The 16,010-nt window shown below is 42.7% G+C and overlaps 1 protein-coding gene and 1 long non-coding RNA gene across 4 annotated transcripts in view; both read left to right on the top strand.

Annotated features, from left to right (window-relative positions):
• The first annotated feature begins 1,649 nt into the window (after positions 1–1,649).
• On the top strand, positions 1,650–3,531 carry LOC136012684 (uncharacterized). The gene is made up of 3 exons (XR_010611899.1): positions 1,650–1,771; positions 2,323–2,439; positions 3,193–3,531. It is a non-coding gene; the product is annotated as an uncharacterized LOC136012684 (long non-coding RNA).
• Positions 3,532–6,482: 2,951 nt separating this feature from the next.
• Positions 6,483–16,010, top strand: part of MGAT4A (alpha-1,3-mannosyl-glycoprotein 4-beta-N-acetylglucosaminyltransferase A) — an 83,391-nt gene continuing 73,863 nt past the window's right edge. Inside the window, exons 1-2 of one of the 3 annotated variants that reach the window (XM_065677656.1) lie at positions 6,483–6,609; positions 10,610–10,924. In XM_065677656.1, coding sequence (XP_065533728.1) covers positions 10,831–10,924 — 94 coding nt within the window. In that variant the 5' untranslated portion in view covers positions 6,483–6,609; positions 10,610–10,830. Of the gene's footprint in view, positions 6,610–7,146; positions 7,240–9,823; positions 9,902–10,609; positions 10,925–16,010 lie in introns of those variants that run through there. The other 2 variants (XM_065677657.1, XM_065677658.1) reach the window with 2 other exon arrangements.

Below are 16,010 nucleotides of genomic sequence, written 5' to 3'. Positions count from 1 at the left end.
ATATAGCCTGTGTTCAAACACCGCTCCCATCCTCCCTGGGCTGGATTCAAGCTGCTCTTCCATGGCCCTGTGATGGTATGGAGTGACATGCACAGTGAATATGCTGTTCAGGGAGAAGCTTAGTCTACACAGGTTGATGGGGAGATCAAAAACCCCACAGTAATCATTAGGGATGAACCTAGGATTTGAACATTTTACCCATATTGGATGTGATGGGGCTGGACAGGATAAGAAGGACGCGTGTTGCAGGGTCCTACTTTGTCAAAAAGCTCATTAATCTGTCTCTTTTTCTTCCCTTAATTCCAGTGTAAGTGAGTTTAATGATTTCTGTCTATTCCATATAATACTGGTACAGAATTATGAAAGCTAAGCAGCTGGGGAAGACAGGATCGTGGGATCGTGGCACAGTATCAGAGCAGAAGGTGCAGTAAAGAAGGTATGAGAGCCAGGGCTATGCCTCTTTTCTGGCTGCGGCGATGCTGACTTGAGTGTTGGTAGGCCACAGGTGATGACTGCAGTTAGTGCAAGCTTTCAAGCAAGCATTGTCTCCAGCATCAGGCACCACGTAAATAGTTTTGGTTTGGAATTAGGTTACCAGGAATGAATTCAGAAGGCCATACAGCTAATGTAATGCATGGAGAGGCAGCTTGCTCCTTCCCTGTAAACAAACCCATTATTAACTTGTTGCTACCAACCCCTTGTCCATCTTTTGCTGGAGAAGGTACTTTCATCACCCCCTGCTCTGTGCTGTCTCTGGTGGTAGAAAATATGCACAAAATTCATTCTTCACCTAGTGCTCCCTGTCTATGAAGGAAGAGATCGGACTGGCACAAGAAGGCACAGGAAGCCTTCCTCGCTGCTTGTCCACCTGCAGATCTCTTGCTGTAGCATGGTTTTTTGCAGGCTATTGACTGCTATCAGAAACAGAGCATAACCCATCACTTTGTCCCATTTTGGCTTGCAAGAGATGTACACCTGCCCTTAAGTCAGCAGTGGAAGAAAGAGACACTCAGTGATCAGACATCTCTTGGGTGACGGGGCAAGAGTAGGAGGGAGCTATTTGCCCTGGAACTGGATCTTAGCTAATAGTTTAGTGCCTGGTTTTGACTCTTTAGCACCTGGTCCTAACAAAGTGAGTTGAAGCATGTCCTGCACAACTCTGCTTTCTTGTGGGAAGGAAAATTGATAATGAAAAGCCAGGTTTGATCAGACAAGAAAAGAGGTGAGATGAAGAAAATTACATAAAGTGTGGCCAGCCCACTGTTTGGCAAGGGAGCTTGTGTCAGAAGTCTGGAGTATAAAGCGTTAATCTATGTTTCTCGACAGTCAGAAGTTTAGATTTGCATTGTTTTTTGCAGATTTTACCTCAGGTTTTCCAAAGCTCCACATCTTTAAGATATGCTAGAGCCTTAACTGTACATTTTTCAAGTAGGTATTTGGGCATTTGCAGTGGTGGAGCTAGAAAAAACATTCTACACAAAATAGTTGAGTTATGCAGGAGCAACAGTTCCTCTCAGAGCTTCTTCTACTAATGAGACCATATGCTGTGTTTTGACAGACCCTCCTAAAATATTTTATTTCTGCCTATGCAAGTTGACTTGGATTCTTCCCCCTTGCTGTTTGGACCTGTGTTTAGTTTTGCTAGGAAAGAGTGAAACAGACTTTCAGAAGAAGACGACCTTCAGAAACCTCTTGCTGAGGACCTGATTCAGTCTTCCCTTTAACTGCAGCTTCCCTGCCATCAGTGGACCAACCATCAAGTCACCCTGAAGTAAGCTAAAGGGGACATCTCAAAGGCCGATGAAGATGTACAGTGCACAGAGTCTAGTTCTCAAAATTTCCCTAAAAAAATTTTGTCTTATAGAATTAGGAGAGAGAATACCATGAAGCAGGCATATGTGAAAATGAGCTGGCAATCAAAGCCCATAGTTCTTAGTGTGATTTCCTTTCCCTTGGACTACTTTTTCAGTAGTAATTGTAGCTGACTGCTCTTTAGCTAGGCATTGGACCTCACCCACCATTAGCAATATTGGCACAATATGAACTTCATGGTTTCCGGGTTTATGTTTATGTAATAGTAGGAATGCATTTAAAAGCCTCTGCCTTCAGAAGGAGATGAAATGTAAATGTTCATTGCCTCTGAGCATATGACAGAGGCATTTGTGGCTCAGACAGAACCTCCACAGCAAGTGAAATGACAGTGATGTGGGGGTAAGGGTAGAGAAACATGAGTTTGGAGATGAAGCTCTGTTCCTACCTCCATGAGGGACTTTTTTAACTGATTATTTGCTGCTTCCCATCTCAGTTTTTATCTTGTTAAAGTGAACCAACAATTTACCTGCTGGAAAGGATGGCACTATCACACCTGGCTTCTGAGGGAGACACAGCTCTGTGTGAAGAAGTGGCATCACAACATGTAACAGAAGTTTATTCCATCATGTAAGTCACAGAAAAGGCATAATGAAGATTACCTAAGCGTGACATCTTTTGGCTACTAAACATTTGTATCTACAATCATATTTTCATGTAATTTTCTATATCACATCACTTGTTGAGTATTAGCACTACAATAAGTGCCACACGAGCCACACGGTAATACATGAACTGTACATCTATCAGCTTCATGTCTAAAATAAGTTTACAACACCACAAACCAAAACCTATCTTTTGCAAAGTAGTTCAGCCACTGAAGCATTCATTTGTTTCAGTTTGTGTCTATAAAGCCATAATGAGATCTGGATTTGCATAAGCATCAAACCTGCCTGTGAGATGGGAAAACCTTCTGTATTTTTATGTAGACACCATTTTATCTAGTCATAGAGAGGGCATGGGAAAGCTCCCCTTACCTTTCCCCTTCTTTTCCCTTCCTATCCCTTTTGCTTTTCCCCTCCCCTTCCCTTCCCTTTATAGCAGAAATACAGCTTCACTGAGTGAGGTGCTCAGCTAGCTAGAACAAAAAGGATTTGGTCATGGAAAAGCAAAACTGAGGAGAAGTAGAGGTGGAAGCACTGAGAGTCCCAAGGTATTTGCTCTGTTAAAAAACAAGGTTAGTGGCAGGCTGGGAATAAATCTCTGAAAGAGAACTCAGTTTTCAGTCAGGAGACACAGGCAACTTTCAGACAGATATTTTTCAACTGTTGAGACTTTTGCTGCCACTGCCAAGCACCTCTACCCTTTTTGCATCTTTCCTAGTGCCTGGGAAAGCCAGAACATGAGCACGGTGAAAGGCAAGGACAACACTGTTATGCTTCTGAATGAGACAGGAGAAGTGCCTGGGTAAAAAGAGCTCCAAATCTGATGAATGGCAACAATCGCACAGCCTTATAGAAGTCAGTTGCCCAGGTGTGCCAGGAACAGTCACTGAAGCATGTGTGAAATTACAGCAGGCCTAGAGCATCTTTTGCCACTTTTTCTTTACTCTGACACGTAGGTAATACCTTAGCAAAAATTTCCCAACATGAAATCTTCTCTGTCAAAATATGATTATGCATTTCTCTCTTGCATTGTTTTTGGTTTTGTTTTGGTTTTTTTCCTACTGGTATAGACTAGTAAGCTCCTTGGTCTTTCTATTTCAGCAACCCAAGCTAGAATGCCAAGGATTTAAGCTTCCCGTATTTTTAAAACAATTTCCTCTCCCACATCTCCCCCATTATGGTTGTTATAGTATTTGCACCTAAACACTTGCATTTAAACACTTGCAAATACTTTGGAAGTGCTTCATCTTCTCCAGTTTCAAACTGATACTCCAGCTGAACAGCAGTGGCTATATGATGAAAGAGTAACTGGGCAGAAAGAAAGAATTCAGAAATTTGCAGGCATTAAATATTGTTCAGGCCTAAAATAGATCTGCCACCCTCACCTTACGCTAAAATATAAGTGAAGTTTTAGTGTCAGCCAAAAATCCTCAGCTCCTTTCCTCTGGCAGCTGCAGCATTTTCCTTCACCGTGTACTTTTTCCACGCATAAAGTAGCGGAATATGCCGGAGGCATCTGATTTTTGCTGTAGTAGGTCAGATGAGGGCAATGTTGAATATTTATTTTTTCTATTTTGAACTTTGCCTTCCTTCTCAGGAAACTAACTTCGGGGAAGATGTCAGAGGAACTGAGAAATAAACATGTTATGCATATCCTATTGTTCAGGGAAGTTAATAGTTAATTGTGTACTGTCAAGGTCCAGTCAGTGAAAGAACAAAAAGTAGGAAAGGCTCAGAGAGTTCTTGTGAAATGACTGTCATTAAACTCATGTTGCAACAGAGCCTTCCCTTCAAAAGGCTAAGCTGTCGACAAAAGGATTTTAATGTGAAAATGTCTCCACGAGTTTATACTTTTCCAGCACAGAAATTTAAAAATTCATATCCCTAAGCAATACTCATCTATTAGAGGCAAACAATGGTGGCTCTAATGTCTTTGGCTTGTTGGGATCTCAATAGAAAATTCTTCTGTAGGTGTTGTGTGTGTGTTTGCACGTGAGGACATGCATGCACTAATTTTTGTCTGAAAGTTATCGTGCTAAATCTGGTTTTCGGTAAAAAATCCACTTCATTCCAGTTCCTTACAAAAGGGAAGATTGAAGCCCATTTTCATAATAAATTCTCACTGCTCAACAAATAAAACCACAGAACAGCCTGTATGTTAAGACCTTGCAAACTTCTTTTTTTGTGCTCTGCCTGAGTTACCAGTGACCCCTTCTTTGCGAGCTTTGAGAAAGCCACAAAAATCCTGAAGGCTTCTGTGCAGGTACCCTGATGTCTAAAAATACTGTAACGTTCTTAAGCATTAAATAAAAATAAGCTATGGAGACTTGCTAAAGGTCACTCTTCAGACAGAACAACTAGCAAGATTTTTCCTCAGTTTCTAGAGTTCTAGTAGGGAACTATCCCACTATATCTACAGTAAAAGCCTTAACTGAGAGTAAAAATGTGTACTATAAACTGTTGAAATTAGGTGAGAGATGAGTGAAAAAAAGGGAAGCAATCAAGTCAGTCAAAAGGACTGAAGACTGCTGAACAGTTAGCACTATATGGTAAAAGCATGGATCTTTTGAGGTAGACTGGACCCTACCTTAAGCTGAGGGTACTGTTTGACTAACTTGAATGGGAGCTTTCAGACCCCCCAAACATGCATGAAATTCCTGGCACACATGAAACCAACCACTGAAGGTAGGGGATTATTTACAGAATAGAAACACCACAACCCTAAATCATGAGCCCACAGAGTAAAGCTGTCACTGGTTTTCTTTCAGTGATTGCCCAACACAGCAGTAATGACCCTCTGGAGGAAAGCCAGTTCGTTTTCACACCTCTGAAGCTGTACCTTTTTTAACAGCCTCTTGGGCAGCACACATGGCATTGCAACTCGTGAGTGGTACAAAGGACAGAGGGTTCATTTAACCAGTGTGAAGCAACAAGCTGCTCTAACTGAAACAGTTCTTGTTACAAGCTCTACGTAATTAGCACAGTCTGAACTCAACAGTAGAATTCATGGCTGTGACTTCATGTCACTGGTGAACTCACACATCACATGGGGCACCAATACATGTGATTTGCTTGGCACTGAGAGGGAGATTGGGAAATCTTCTGCCAAGTTCAACTTCTTTACAGGAGGATAGACATAACCCTTAAGCATGGGACTAGGGAGGGACAAGTTCAGGATGGACCTCCTGCAGCTTACCATGAGGCAACAAGTAACCAAGTGCTGGGACAGCTAAGCCTTTCTTAGGAGTCTTCCAGAACAATAACCCCCGAAAAGTACAGCCTAATAAGTAGACACACTGTGTCAAGACAAGTGTTCAGTTCTGGGCCCCTCACTGTAAGAGAGATACTGAGTTGCTGATACAGAAAAGGGCAACAAAGCTGGTGAAGGGAGTGAACTAAGCACAAGTCTTATGAGGAGTGGCGGAGGGAACTGGGGGTGTTTAGTCTGGAGAAGGCTCAGGAAGGAGCTTACGGCTCCCTACAGCAACCTGAAAGGAGGTTGTAGTGAGGCGGGGGTAGGTATCTCCTCCCAAGAAACAAGCAATAGGACAAGAGGTAACACCCTCAAGCTGTGCCAGGGGAGGTTTAGATTGGATATTGGGGAAAAATTCTTCACAGCAATCAGGGGCTGGAACAGGCTGCCTAGGGCAGTGGTGGCATCACTGTTCCTGGAAGCATTTAAAAACCATTTAGACGAGGCCCTCAGTGACATAGCTTAGTGATGGACTAACAACACGACCATTAACAATGATGATCAACATAGTTGATGCTATGATTTCCACGAGCACTGACAACACCCGCCACCTCCAGCTCCCACCACAGCTACTGGGGGAGGCCTCGCGAGACCGAGCCATTTATAGCTGCGGCCGAACAGAGCGACAGGACTCTCAGCCAATGAGTCTCCCTCTCCGACGCGGCCGCCCATAGGCTGCCCGCGGGGCCGGTGGGCGGGGCGTAGCTCCGTGCCGTTCCACGGCGCTCGGGGGTGGGGGGTGCGGTTGCGCGAGTTGGGTGCGTCGCTGACGGCGAAGGGGAGGGGGGGCCGGGAGAGGAGAGTGAGAGCCCCGCGCGAGCCGACACAGTCGCCCGCCGCCGCCCGCGCCCCGCGGCTCCCCCTGCCGGAGCGCACGCACAGGTGAGGATGGCAGCGGCCGTCAGTGGGTCCCGCTCCTCGCTGCCGCCTTCGGACCCGGCTCGGAGCCGGCGGCTGCAGCCGGCTCGGATGTCTGTGGGGGGTCAGAGCCGGGTGTTTCTCCGCGCCTTCTGGAGCGGGTGTGCGGCGGAGGCTGTTTCCCTCCTAGCGCCGCGGGTCTCTGCGGTGTCGCCGGCGGGAGGACGGGCGGGAGGCTGGGGGCTGTCCTGCTCCGCCATCTGCGTGTACGCACCCTTCTGCGCTCGCATGCACCTGCCTGGTGGCGGTGGTGGTGTAGGGAGCGCTTGCGGGTCGTTCGCAGGACTTGCGGCCGCCCCCTCCCTTCGCCCTGTGCTTGGGGTGCGCGCCGGGCGGCTGTAGGGTCAGAGCGGCGCTGCTCCCCCTCCTTCCCCGCCGATGCGCCCGGGGAGACCCTTCTTTCCATCCTTCCTCCTTCGCTTCCCGGGAGAGGGAGCCCGCGGGGGTTCGGCAGAGTTTGCAGTTTCCCGTCCCTCTTCCTTCCCCCCGCCGCCACGCTCCGATGCGCCAGGCAGCTCCGCGGACCGGCGCTCTCCCTCCTCTCCGTCTCCCTCAGCTCTCGCCCTCTGCTGCCTGGCAGAGCTGGCGCGGCCGGTACGTTATCTCCCTGCTTGGTATTTCGCTTCTCAGGCTAAATAGCCAGGGCCGGGGCGGTGAGACACAGAGGAAGGTCCCGGCTAACTCGGGACGGTTTCTGCGGAGGCAGCGGATCCCCGTTCCCCGGGCTTGGGGCGTTTCAGCTGCGAAATGGCAGGGAGCCGGCGAGCCGGAGAGGACGGCCGTTAACGGCGGCGGGTGACGGGGGGGTTGCTGAAGCGTTTCAGTGGGAATAAGGTGGAAAGTCCCCTGTTTAGCGGATCTCCACCAGCCTTTTCCTTCTTGTCCCTTAATCGTTCCCCCATGCCTTGAAGACATACCTTTTAAACGCAACGCCGCTGCCGTGGTAGGTGCTTTTGCACCTCTCGGTAGGATGGGATCTGGCGTCATCCCCTCAGAAGTCTGGCTCGCTTCATGCCCTCATCCTGCACCATCCAACCCTTCAGCAATTGTGTGAAGAGCCTTTGCCGGGCCATTGAAGTGTAACGTTTTTTCTGATTTGCGGTTGGAAATATACTTTGTATGTGTTTTGGGAGTGCCTGGGTGCATACAGAAACTTCTTGGGTTATTTGAGATGTGATTCTTCTGAATCCTCGGTAGAACGCCCCTCAGCACCTGGGGGGTGCCAGGTACCTTCGGTAGCCATTCCCGTCAGCATCTACCAGGACTGTTCCTGTCAGTCTGCAGGGGAAAAGGTTCAGGACACAACGGCCCTGGAAAGTTTCATAGGCTTCAATCTATCTACTTATTTCCTGTCATAACGTTGGCTCAAACTGGATTACCCCTCAGTTAAATTTGTTTAGTTTGTGTGATAAATTATTGAACAAATCTAAAGTGACCACCTGGGGGTTAAATAATTTATGTCCATCTACACATGGGTTTCTGCTGGTTTAACTATCCGCATTTTTAAAAGCTGGAGCGCTTCTGGTTCATGCATGGCCTTGATGTATGCAGTTTGATACAGTGTAATGCTTGAATAATCGTCTAAGTATTGCTGAGCTGTAGCTGAGCTGCTGGTGCCTGTGCTGAGAGGAGTGGTTACAAGACCAGAAGAGAAAGATAAAAGCAGAAGCAGCCAACTCAAACCCATGATAATTATTAATTTGACACAATTTGTGCATACTTGCTGCTAATTGAATCATGTTGCTACTTTTTTTTTCTTCCCTCTGAATTCTTTCATGCTGTATTTTTTTTATTATTATTTTTTATGGATTCAAATTGCACAATGAGAAGCCCTGATCACAACATCCTGATTTTATTGCAGCAAATGTAAAAATCATGCCCGCATTTTCTAGTGAGGCAGGCAGTTCATTTTCCTCTCATTATCAGATGATATTTTTGCTCTCCTGATTGCCCTCTCTTGTTTGCATGTCAGACCAGCTGTCTGTTTGCCCCAATGGGATAATCTGTCTAGTTTGCAGACTGGTCTTTCGTGCACACCTGACCTGCCCCAGAGAGATCTGACTGCTGCTAGAATAATGGTAGATTAAGGTTTAGTCATTCTTGCTTCAGAGACACTTTAGCTGTGTTTAACTGTTAGTGTCACTGACCTGAGTGGTATCCTAGCTGTTTATTCTGGTAGTCTGGGAATCACCTGAACTTTCCAAATTTATGTAGATGGGCCTTATGAAACCATGGGGGTTTGAGATCTTTGCCTTTTCTTGCTACAGTTCACACAGACTTTTTTCACCAGATTACTGTTGCTACTCTTCTGGCGTTTTATCATGTCCCTCACCTATTCAAAGTGCTGGTGCTGATGATAGTTCCTGGCATGCCGTACTCTCTGTGTTGACTTTCTATAGGTCTCTCAGTTGTCTTTATCTTTCCTTCCATTGAATTCAGGTTTCTTGTATCATAAGGCTTTTCACAGTTCTTTCTGTTCCTGGTCATTATTTTGTTTCTTACTGAATTTTGCCGTCGTCTTTGTCTGCTTCCTGTGTTCTTGCATTTGTTTCCTTCCTCATAGGTGCTATGTGATTTCTGAGTTAATGTTTAAAGCCACAAGCCAATCTGTGTATAAAGTTCCTCCAAACAAAGCGTGTTAGTAGCGTTATAAGGGAGGTAATCATAGTCTGAAGGTAAATGTTTTCTGTAACCTGGATGTCCTGACCACAATTTGGACACAAGAGCCTGTAGTTCTGCAACTTTGTTGTTTTTTTCTGTTAATTTCTTGATCATGCCTGTTGGTTATATATTGTTTTGCAAGCTCCTTGGTAAAGGTAGCATGTGGTGTGATACAAGCTTAGGCAGGGTAGTTCAGATTTGACTGGAATCACTTGGTACCATAAAGGTAATACAAAATATTTTTTTCTCTATTATAATTGCACCCAGGCAAGAGAGCGACAGAGATTGCTTCCAGTGAAGATTCAGAGCAAGTTATTTATTGCTGGGTAGCATTATTTGTATCAAATATGGTTTATAGTGGGGGGAAAACCTGGTAGTGCCTTAGAAGAACATTAAATGTTAATGTTTGAACTACTGTAAGGGATGAAGTAGTGCTTTAAAAACAAATCTACACACGCCCCTTCTTCAAGTTGGTCAGTTTGTTTCCTTAGTCTTGTGCAGTTAGGACAGTGTGGTTAGCTGCTGGCTGTGTTTGGCCAGTTGAGGATTTTCTAATCCCAGGATATGAAACCTTCCTCTGGGATGAAACTGAACTGTAGGTAATTTCTGTGTTTGGTTCTTGTGCCTGTGTGGCAGAGATAGAGAAGTGATATGGTCATACCATGGTGTTTTGTGGGGCTTTTGGGGTTTTGCCAGTTGATATAGATCGAGCACTCCGCATGTGTGACTAGTCTGTGCACAGATGTAGCTAAGCTAGGGAAAAAATAGTTGTGGATGGATCAAACATGCTCACACTGAGCAGAGAAAGATGAGTGATGCAGGTTTGTAACAGCTGTTTATGGCTCTGGTCTCTCAGTTTGCTGGGGGCAGTTCTGCTGCTGCAGTTACATTAGGACGCACTGATTTCAGAGCACTTTTGTCGAAGTAAGGGCTTAGGAGTGAGGCCTTGAGTTGCTGGCTTCCTGAAAACAACTCTTGTATCAGTTCATTACCTGCCAGGTGGCACATGATCCTGCCTTGACTTTATGATAAAATTGTAATGCTGGTGATGTGTATGTTTGTCCTTTGCTGAGCAAATTCATGTGAAATACAGCTTTTCCAGATACAAGCAGTCTTTACAGAAAGAGGACAAATCAATCTAACAAGTTCTGTTCTCTGAGCCAAGACTGAGGCAGTGCGGGGGAGGTGCGTGTAAGGCACAGTAATGAGAGTGTAGTAGTATTTCTTTACTGTATTTTGGTACATGGGGACTCTTGTCAATATTTTTGGCATAATCTGTTTAAATTTTATTTCCTTTAAACAGGACTGGAAGAAGAAAGAGAAGTTTAATTCATGAGAACGATAAGAGAGCTTACAACCGTTTGGAATGGATTGATTTACGATACCTCTGATATGTGAGAGCTACATTTTGTGTTGCTGTTGGCCAGCTGCTGCTGGTGGACTTCAGCTGACTTCATTGCAGCAAGCCCAACAGATAGGTCCTCATCGCTAATAGAACATAAACAAGTGTGATGCTGAAATGAGATGAGGCTCCGAAATGGAACTGTGGCCACCGTGTTAGTTTTCATCACTACTTTCCTCAGTTTGTCCTGGTATACTGCATGGCAAAATGGGAAAGGTAAGTAAACGGCTCCAAAACCACATTGACCTTCATGAGCCTGTATGGTACTGCTGCTATATGTTAGCAATCTGTAAATTGTTTGTTGACTAGCTCTGCTCCAAAAAATATTGCCTTGGCAAGGAATAAACATCCACTAATAGGTTCAGGAAAATTAGCTTGGAGCCATTGTGATTTTAAAAAGGAAAAAAAAAAAGAAAAGATATACCTGAAGAAAATCAGATGCTGCCCTTGGAGGAAGTGGTTGGTCAAGGCTAAATAGTTGTAATTTGGTGGGTATTTTTTTGTTGTTGTTGTTGTTGTTTGGGGCTTTTTTCCTAGTTCCCATTAAAAAAAAATAATGCCACCCACAAACAAACCCCCATGTTCTCTGGTTGTTGTTTTTCTTTTTTTTTTTTTTTGTTTTTATTTTTTTTCCACGTAACATATGGCCAATGGACCCGGCTGGAGAATGTTATTTGTGGTGCTGCTTTCTCTTCCCTGATGATTCAGTGGTGGCAGTGGCAAACTGCCAGTCAAGATAGTGGAAAGACTTTGTTTTTGCTGTCTTTGACTGACATATAAAGTATTTCTTGTCAGAGCATGATATAAGAAATAAAGTAATGAGAAAATTGACCAGGTAGTGGGAAATGTGCCTATTATAACAACATGAGCAATCTCATTAAATAATAAAGTAGCTTTGTGTGTAATGTACTTTTACCTTCTTAAATATCTTAGTTTATCTCACTGCACTCCATGTGAGACTTGTAAATTCATTTTTTCAGAGGGTCAGGGCTGTTTACTGCAAGTAAGATGTTTCGGTTTTGCCCATTAGTAAAGCAAATAAACTTGTTCAGCAGTGGTCTCTAGGACAAGAAAGGGATTTGGGTTTTTTTGTGGGGTGGGTTTTTTTTTCTTTATAAACATCTGATCTTTTGAAAAATAGTAGACTATGTCCTTCTAAGATCAAGTAATTTTAAAACACATTCTGTCTTCAGTGAGCTTGCCACATGGTTTATTCTGACTGTTCTGCTGTGAATACTGTCTTCAGTTGTTTCTCAGGTCCAATAAAAAGAAGCTGAGGTTCTCCAGGAATATTATCTGTTGTAGCATAGGCAACTTGTAACCCTTATTTAAGTATAAAAGAAGCAGATGAGTTCTGTAGCATATCGAATTATTGTTGGGTTTGGTTTTTTTCTTTCCCCATTGGGCACTTGCAGGAGAAACAGATGCTTTGTGGTGTGATCTCTGCTGTAGCAGTTGGTTGGTAGGCTAGCCTTCTGAGTGTAAGCAGCAGGAAAAATGTCAGGTTCTCAAGGTTGTGGTAATATATAGATCTTTTCATTGGAAAACAAAAGTGTAGATGTGCCAAAGACTGACAAGAAAAGGGTATCTGAATAGCACTGTAAGTAGTATTTTCTTCATTTTGACTAATGTCACATTCCGTAGTTTCACTTTATGTTACTGATTTATTTCTTGCTAAAGAACCTCACATGAACTTTGTTTTTCCTGCAGCAAAGATAAATGTTTATGAATTATTTTTTTTCCTTCTTTTCTTTCTTTCTTGACTTGTGATTTACAAATCTTGTTCTCTTTTGTCAAAGCATAACACCAAGAAAAGTCTTTGTTAAAAGAAATTAACAGAAATCTGCTATTTGGAGAGCACTAATATGTACAGCACTTACACAATTAAAGCTTCTGTTGGTCAGACTGCTCTATAACACTTTTTTTTTCTTTCCTATTTGAATGCTTAGAATCAATACTTAATGGTGGTATGAAAGTTCTGCATTTATCTTCTTCCAGGTCTTGCTGGTGAGCGTGAGGATGGTAATTTGTTAAATAAAAATCAGTGTCACGAGACATCAATAATGTGTTAATCATAAATCACAGTTATGAGACTGCAGTCTGGATAACTTTTCTTAAGATGTTGCTTCAGGAGAAATTTATACATAAAATAATGGGGGGTTTATTTTACTTTTTAATGTATATTTATCATTTTATTAATTTGCACAGGTTGTACAAAACCAAAACAGATTTGAGTTCATTTTATACCGTATTTTCAGAGACATTACTGCACCAATAGAAAAGATTCAGAAACTGATGATATGTGTTTATTAAGATTGGTTTTTTTCCAGCTTGATATAATTTTGTATTTAGTAAGCATTGCATGATGGTATCTTAATTCATTGATACCATTCTAATTACAAATTTTTGAGTGGCTCAATTAGAAGCAAATATAGCACTTGCCATTCCAATTCATTGAGAGTCTATGGGATGTCACATACTCTGCTCATTATCTTTTGTTATTTGTTACATTTATATGGCATGCACTAGAGTCCTGTAGTGCTGTCCATTTGTCAGTCTTTGGACAGCAAAGTAGATCAACACTTGGAAACAAAATACTATTTAAATTTTTAAAAGAAAAAGCAACCTGCCAAATGGCTGGCTTCTCAGTGATAAGTAGAACAAATTTTGCTTTTTAAAAGCAGAAGCATAGTGCCTTGTTTCTAACAGCCCCAATCCAGTATTCAAGTGATTAATTTTAGTTGAGAAACTGAGAACTTGGACAGTTGTCACTTAAAATGCAGAATTGTATGTAGAATAGCAATAAGACTGGGATTATGTGATGGTTTTGTAGATCATGTCTTCTAGTAAATACACCTTGTTCCATTCTATGCAGGATAGGATTTAGACACTTGAAAAGGATACAGACTTTGGTACTAAAGTGCTAAAAATTGTTTAAAGCACTGTTCTGCAGGGACATCTTAAGGATGTCCTGAAAAGCTGTCAGGAGCTGAAGGCAATACTTGGTCTGAAGTGCCATCACTGGAAACAGCATGGCTTTAGCTTACCTAATGGTCTGATTATGTAAATAACGTTTTGCAGAGCAGATGCTGTTCTTTGAGTGAAATGGCCAGTTACGTGGTTGTGCTTTTAAAATTGAGTTTGAAGAAGGTTCACTGAAATACCTCTGGCCTTTGGAAAGTGTTTTCAAAATTGGCTGTAATTCTTTGCCACTTTCTGGACCCCATGCAATGTCTAGAAGCACTTGGGTTGTGAGGAAGCAGTACAAGCCCTGAATACACCTGGGAAAGGCCTCTCCTGTGTGATCCATGTGCAAGAGTTGTGGGTGAGACTGCTTGCTAGGAGTTAAAAATATGCTATGGTTAGCACAAAGGAAGTAGATGTTAGAAATCAAATCTTGCCAAAATTACTTTGGTGCACAGAAGGACCACTTTTAAAGGATCTGCAGTCACTGCGAATTCACAGTCAGTTCGGTGTAAGTTGTCCTTGAATGGCTCCAAAGACTGAGCTCTTATGCAAGTGCTAACTTTATGCTTAACTCTACCTCCTTTGACTAAATAATGCTTTCTGATACTACAGACCTGCTTGGGGGCACAGGTCTTCACCACCTCATTTGTGCACCACTGCAATGCAGTGGGTTTTTTATACTTAAGACACTTCTCTTAGGAAGATCTAACAAATAGAAAACAGTGCTGTATACCTATTACACCAGTCACAAAAATTACATCAAAGCTGTTGCATGCTATGTAGATAGCATAGTCTTGATGCTTTGATCTTTAATGTGACTAGTGGTCTGAGTAAATAATGTTCCAGGAAGAGCATAAGGCTCTTGAGCACCACAGAGCATACTCTTCTTAGGTCAGCAAACTTCCTGATGCCTGTTACCAGCATGGAAAGGAAGGTAAATAACGTTACTGAATTAGGGAAGGTGTGGTACGATGAAATTCCTCAGCAATGCACTTATCAACCTCATTAATTTGCTTCCCCTGTTAAAGTTCTACTCTGATTCTTAACAACTCTACACACTTTTTCTTTGTGCAGAGCCTGTGTTACTTTGTTCTTGGTGAAAGATAACGGTTGGCAGTGTCTTGCATCATTTTTAGAAGGCGTTTGGTTACTTGAAGTCGTGAGGAAACATATGGAGTATGTATTGTGAAAATCTGATGCGACTTAACCCTTTGAGATTGTCTAAGCTATGTAGTTTTCAGAGCAATCTGAAACTAGTCATGTATATAATCTTTTTTCCCATGTAAAACATATTTGGTTTAGTGATGAGGAATTAGTTGAAAAAATTTACAGTTTTCAGTTCATCCTAGGGTGGTGGTGTAAGTATAGGATCTTTTCACTGTATGAGGATGACTTCTTTGGTACACTGATTTAAACTGACAAGGGAGGACCTCCAAGAGGACTTTAACTTTTGAGGTACTTAACTAGCTTCATAGTTTGCTGAATATTCACTCATATTTAAGTAGTGATGGCTAGAGCTACTGTTTTGTGTTAGGCATGACGTTTTCTCTCATTTAGAAGGAAAATTATGTGGGCTGTAAAATAAAACTGTTTTCTTTTCTTCTCCTCTGGCTGCTTTTATAAAATTAGAAGTCCCATGCTGTTTCTCAGCCCTGATAGTCCTAAGTGCTGAAAAATATCTACACTTAATAACAAGCATAAGAAAACCTGAGACTAAACCAAAAAGCCTCAGGAGGTGGTTCTCCTCCTTCTCCTGGAAGAAATGTCTTGCAGAACTATGGAGGAAACAGGGCAAGGAAGACAGGAGATATACAGATAGATATAGATATTAATGCCCTTCCTGACAGTGGTTATGCAAATATTCTCTTTAAAAACGTAAATGTTAATTGCAGTCCTCTGGCTGCATGTTCTGATTTTCATAGTTATGTGCTGATTTCCCGCTGATATGGATTAAGACCAGCCAACCAAAAAAGTTAAACGGACTACAAGCTGGGAATAGTGGAGGCAGAGGAAGGGAGGAGCTGGTGTGGAATGCTAAAGTAGAAAGTGCATATAGCAACTTATGCCAGTTTGTTTGCAGAAGAAAGGGGTTTTTTGGGTTTTTTTTTTTTCTTTTCTGTTAAAGAGGAGGGAAGCATGATTTCCTTTGGAAATTCTGTTGCAGATCTTCCAGGAGCTGAAATTAAAGGAAGTAGGAGTTTCCTTTTTCTTTTTAACACTAGCACAGAAACATTACTTTAGTCTTTATCTGAAATACTCTTCAAGCTTCATTTCCAAAACTAACAAATTAGCATCCATCTGATTGATATTAAAAATAGGAGTGGAATTTCATTAA

The sequence above is a fragment of the Lathamus discolor genome, chromosome 4 (assembly GCF_037157495.1).
Source record: "Lathamus discolor isolate bLatDis1 chromosome 4, bLatDis1.hap1, whole genome shotgun sequence".
NCBI classification, from domain to species: Eukaryota; Metazoa; Chordata; class Aves; order Psittaciformes; family Psittacidae; genus Lathamus; species Lathamus discolor.
The sequence above is the reverse complement of the archived record's forward strand: the minus strand, read 5'-3'. Positions and strand labels throughout refer to the sequence as shown.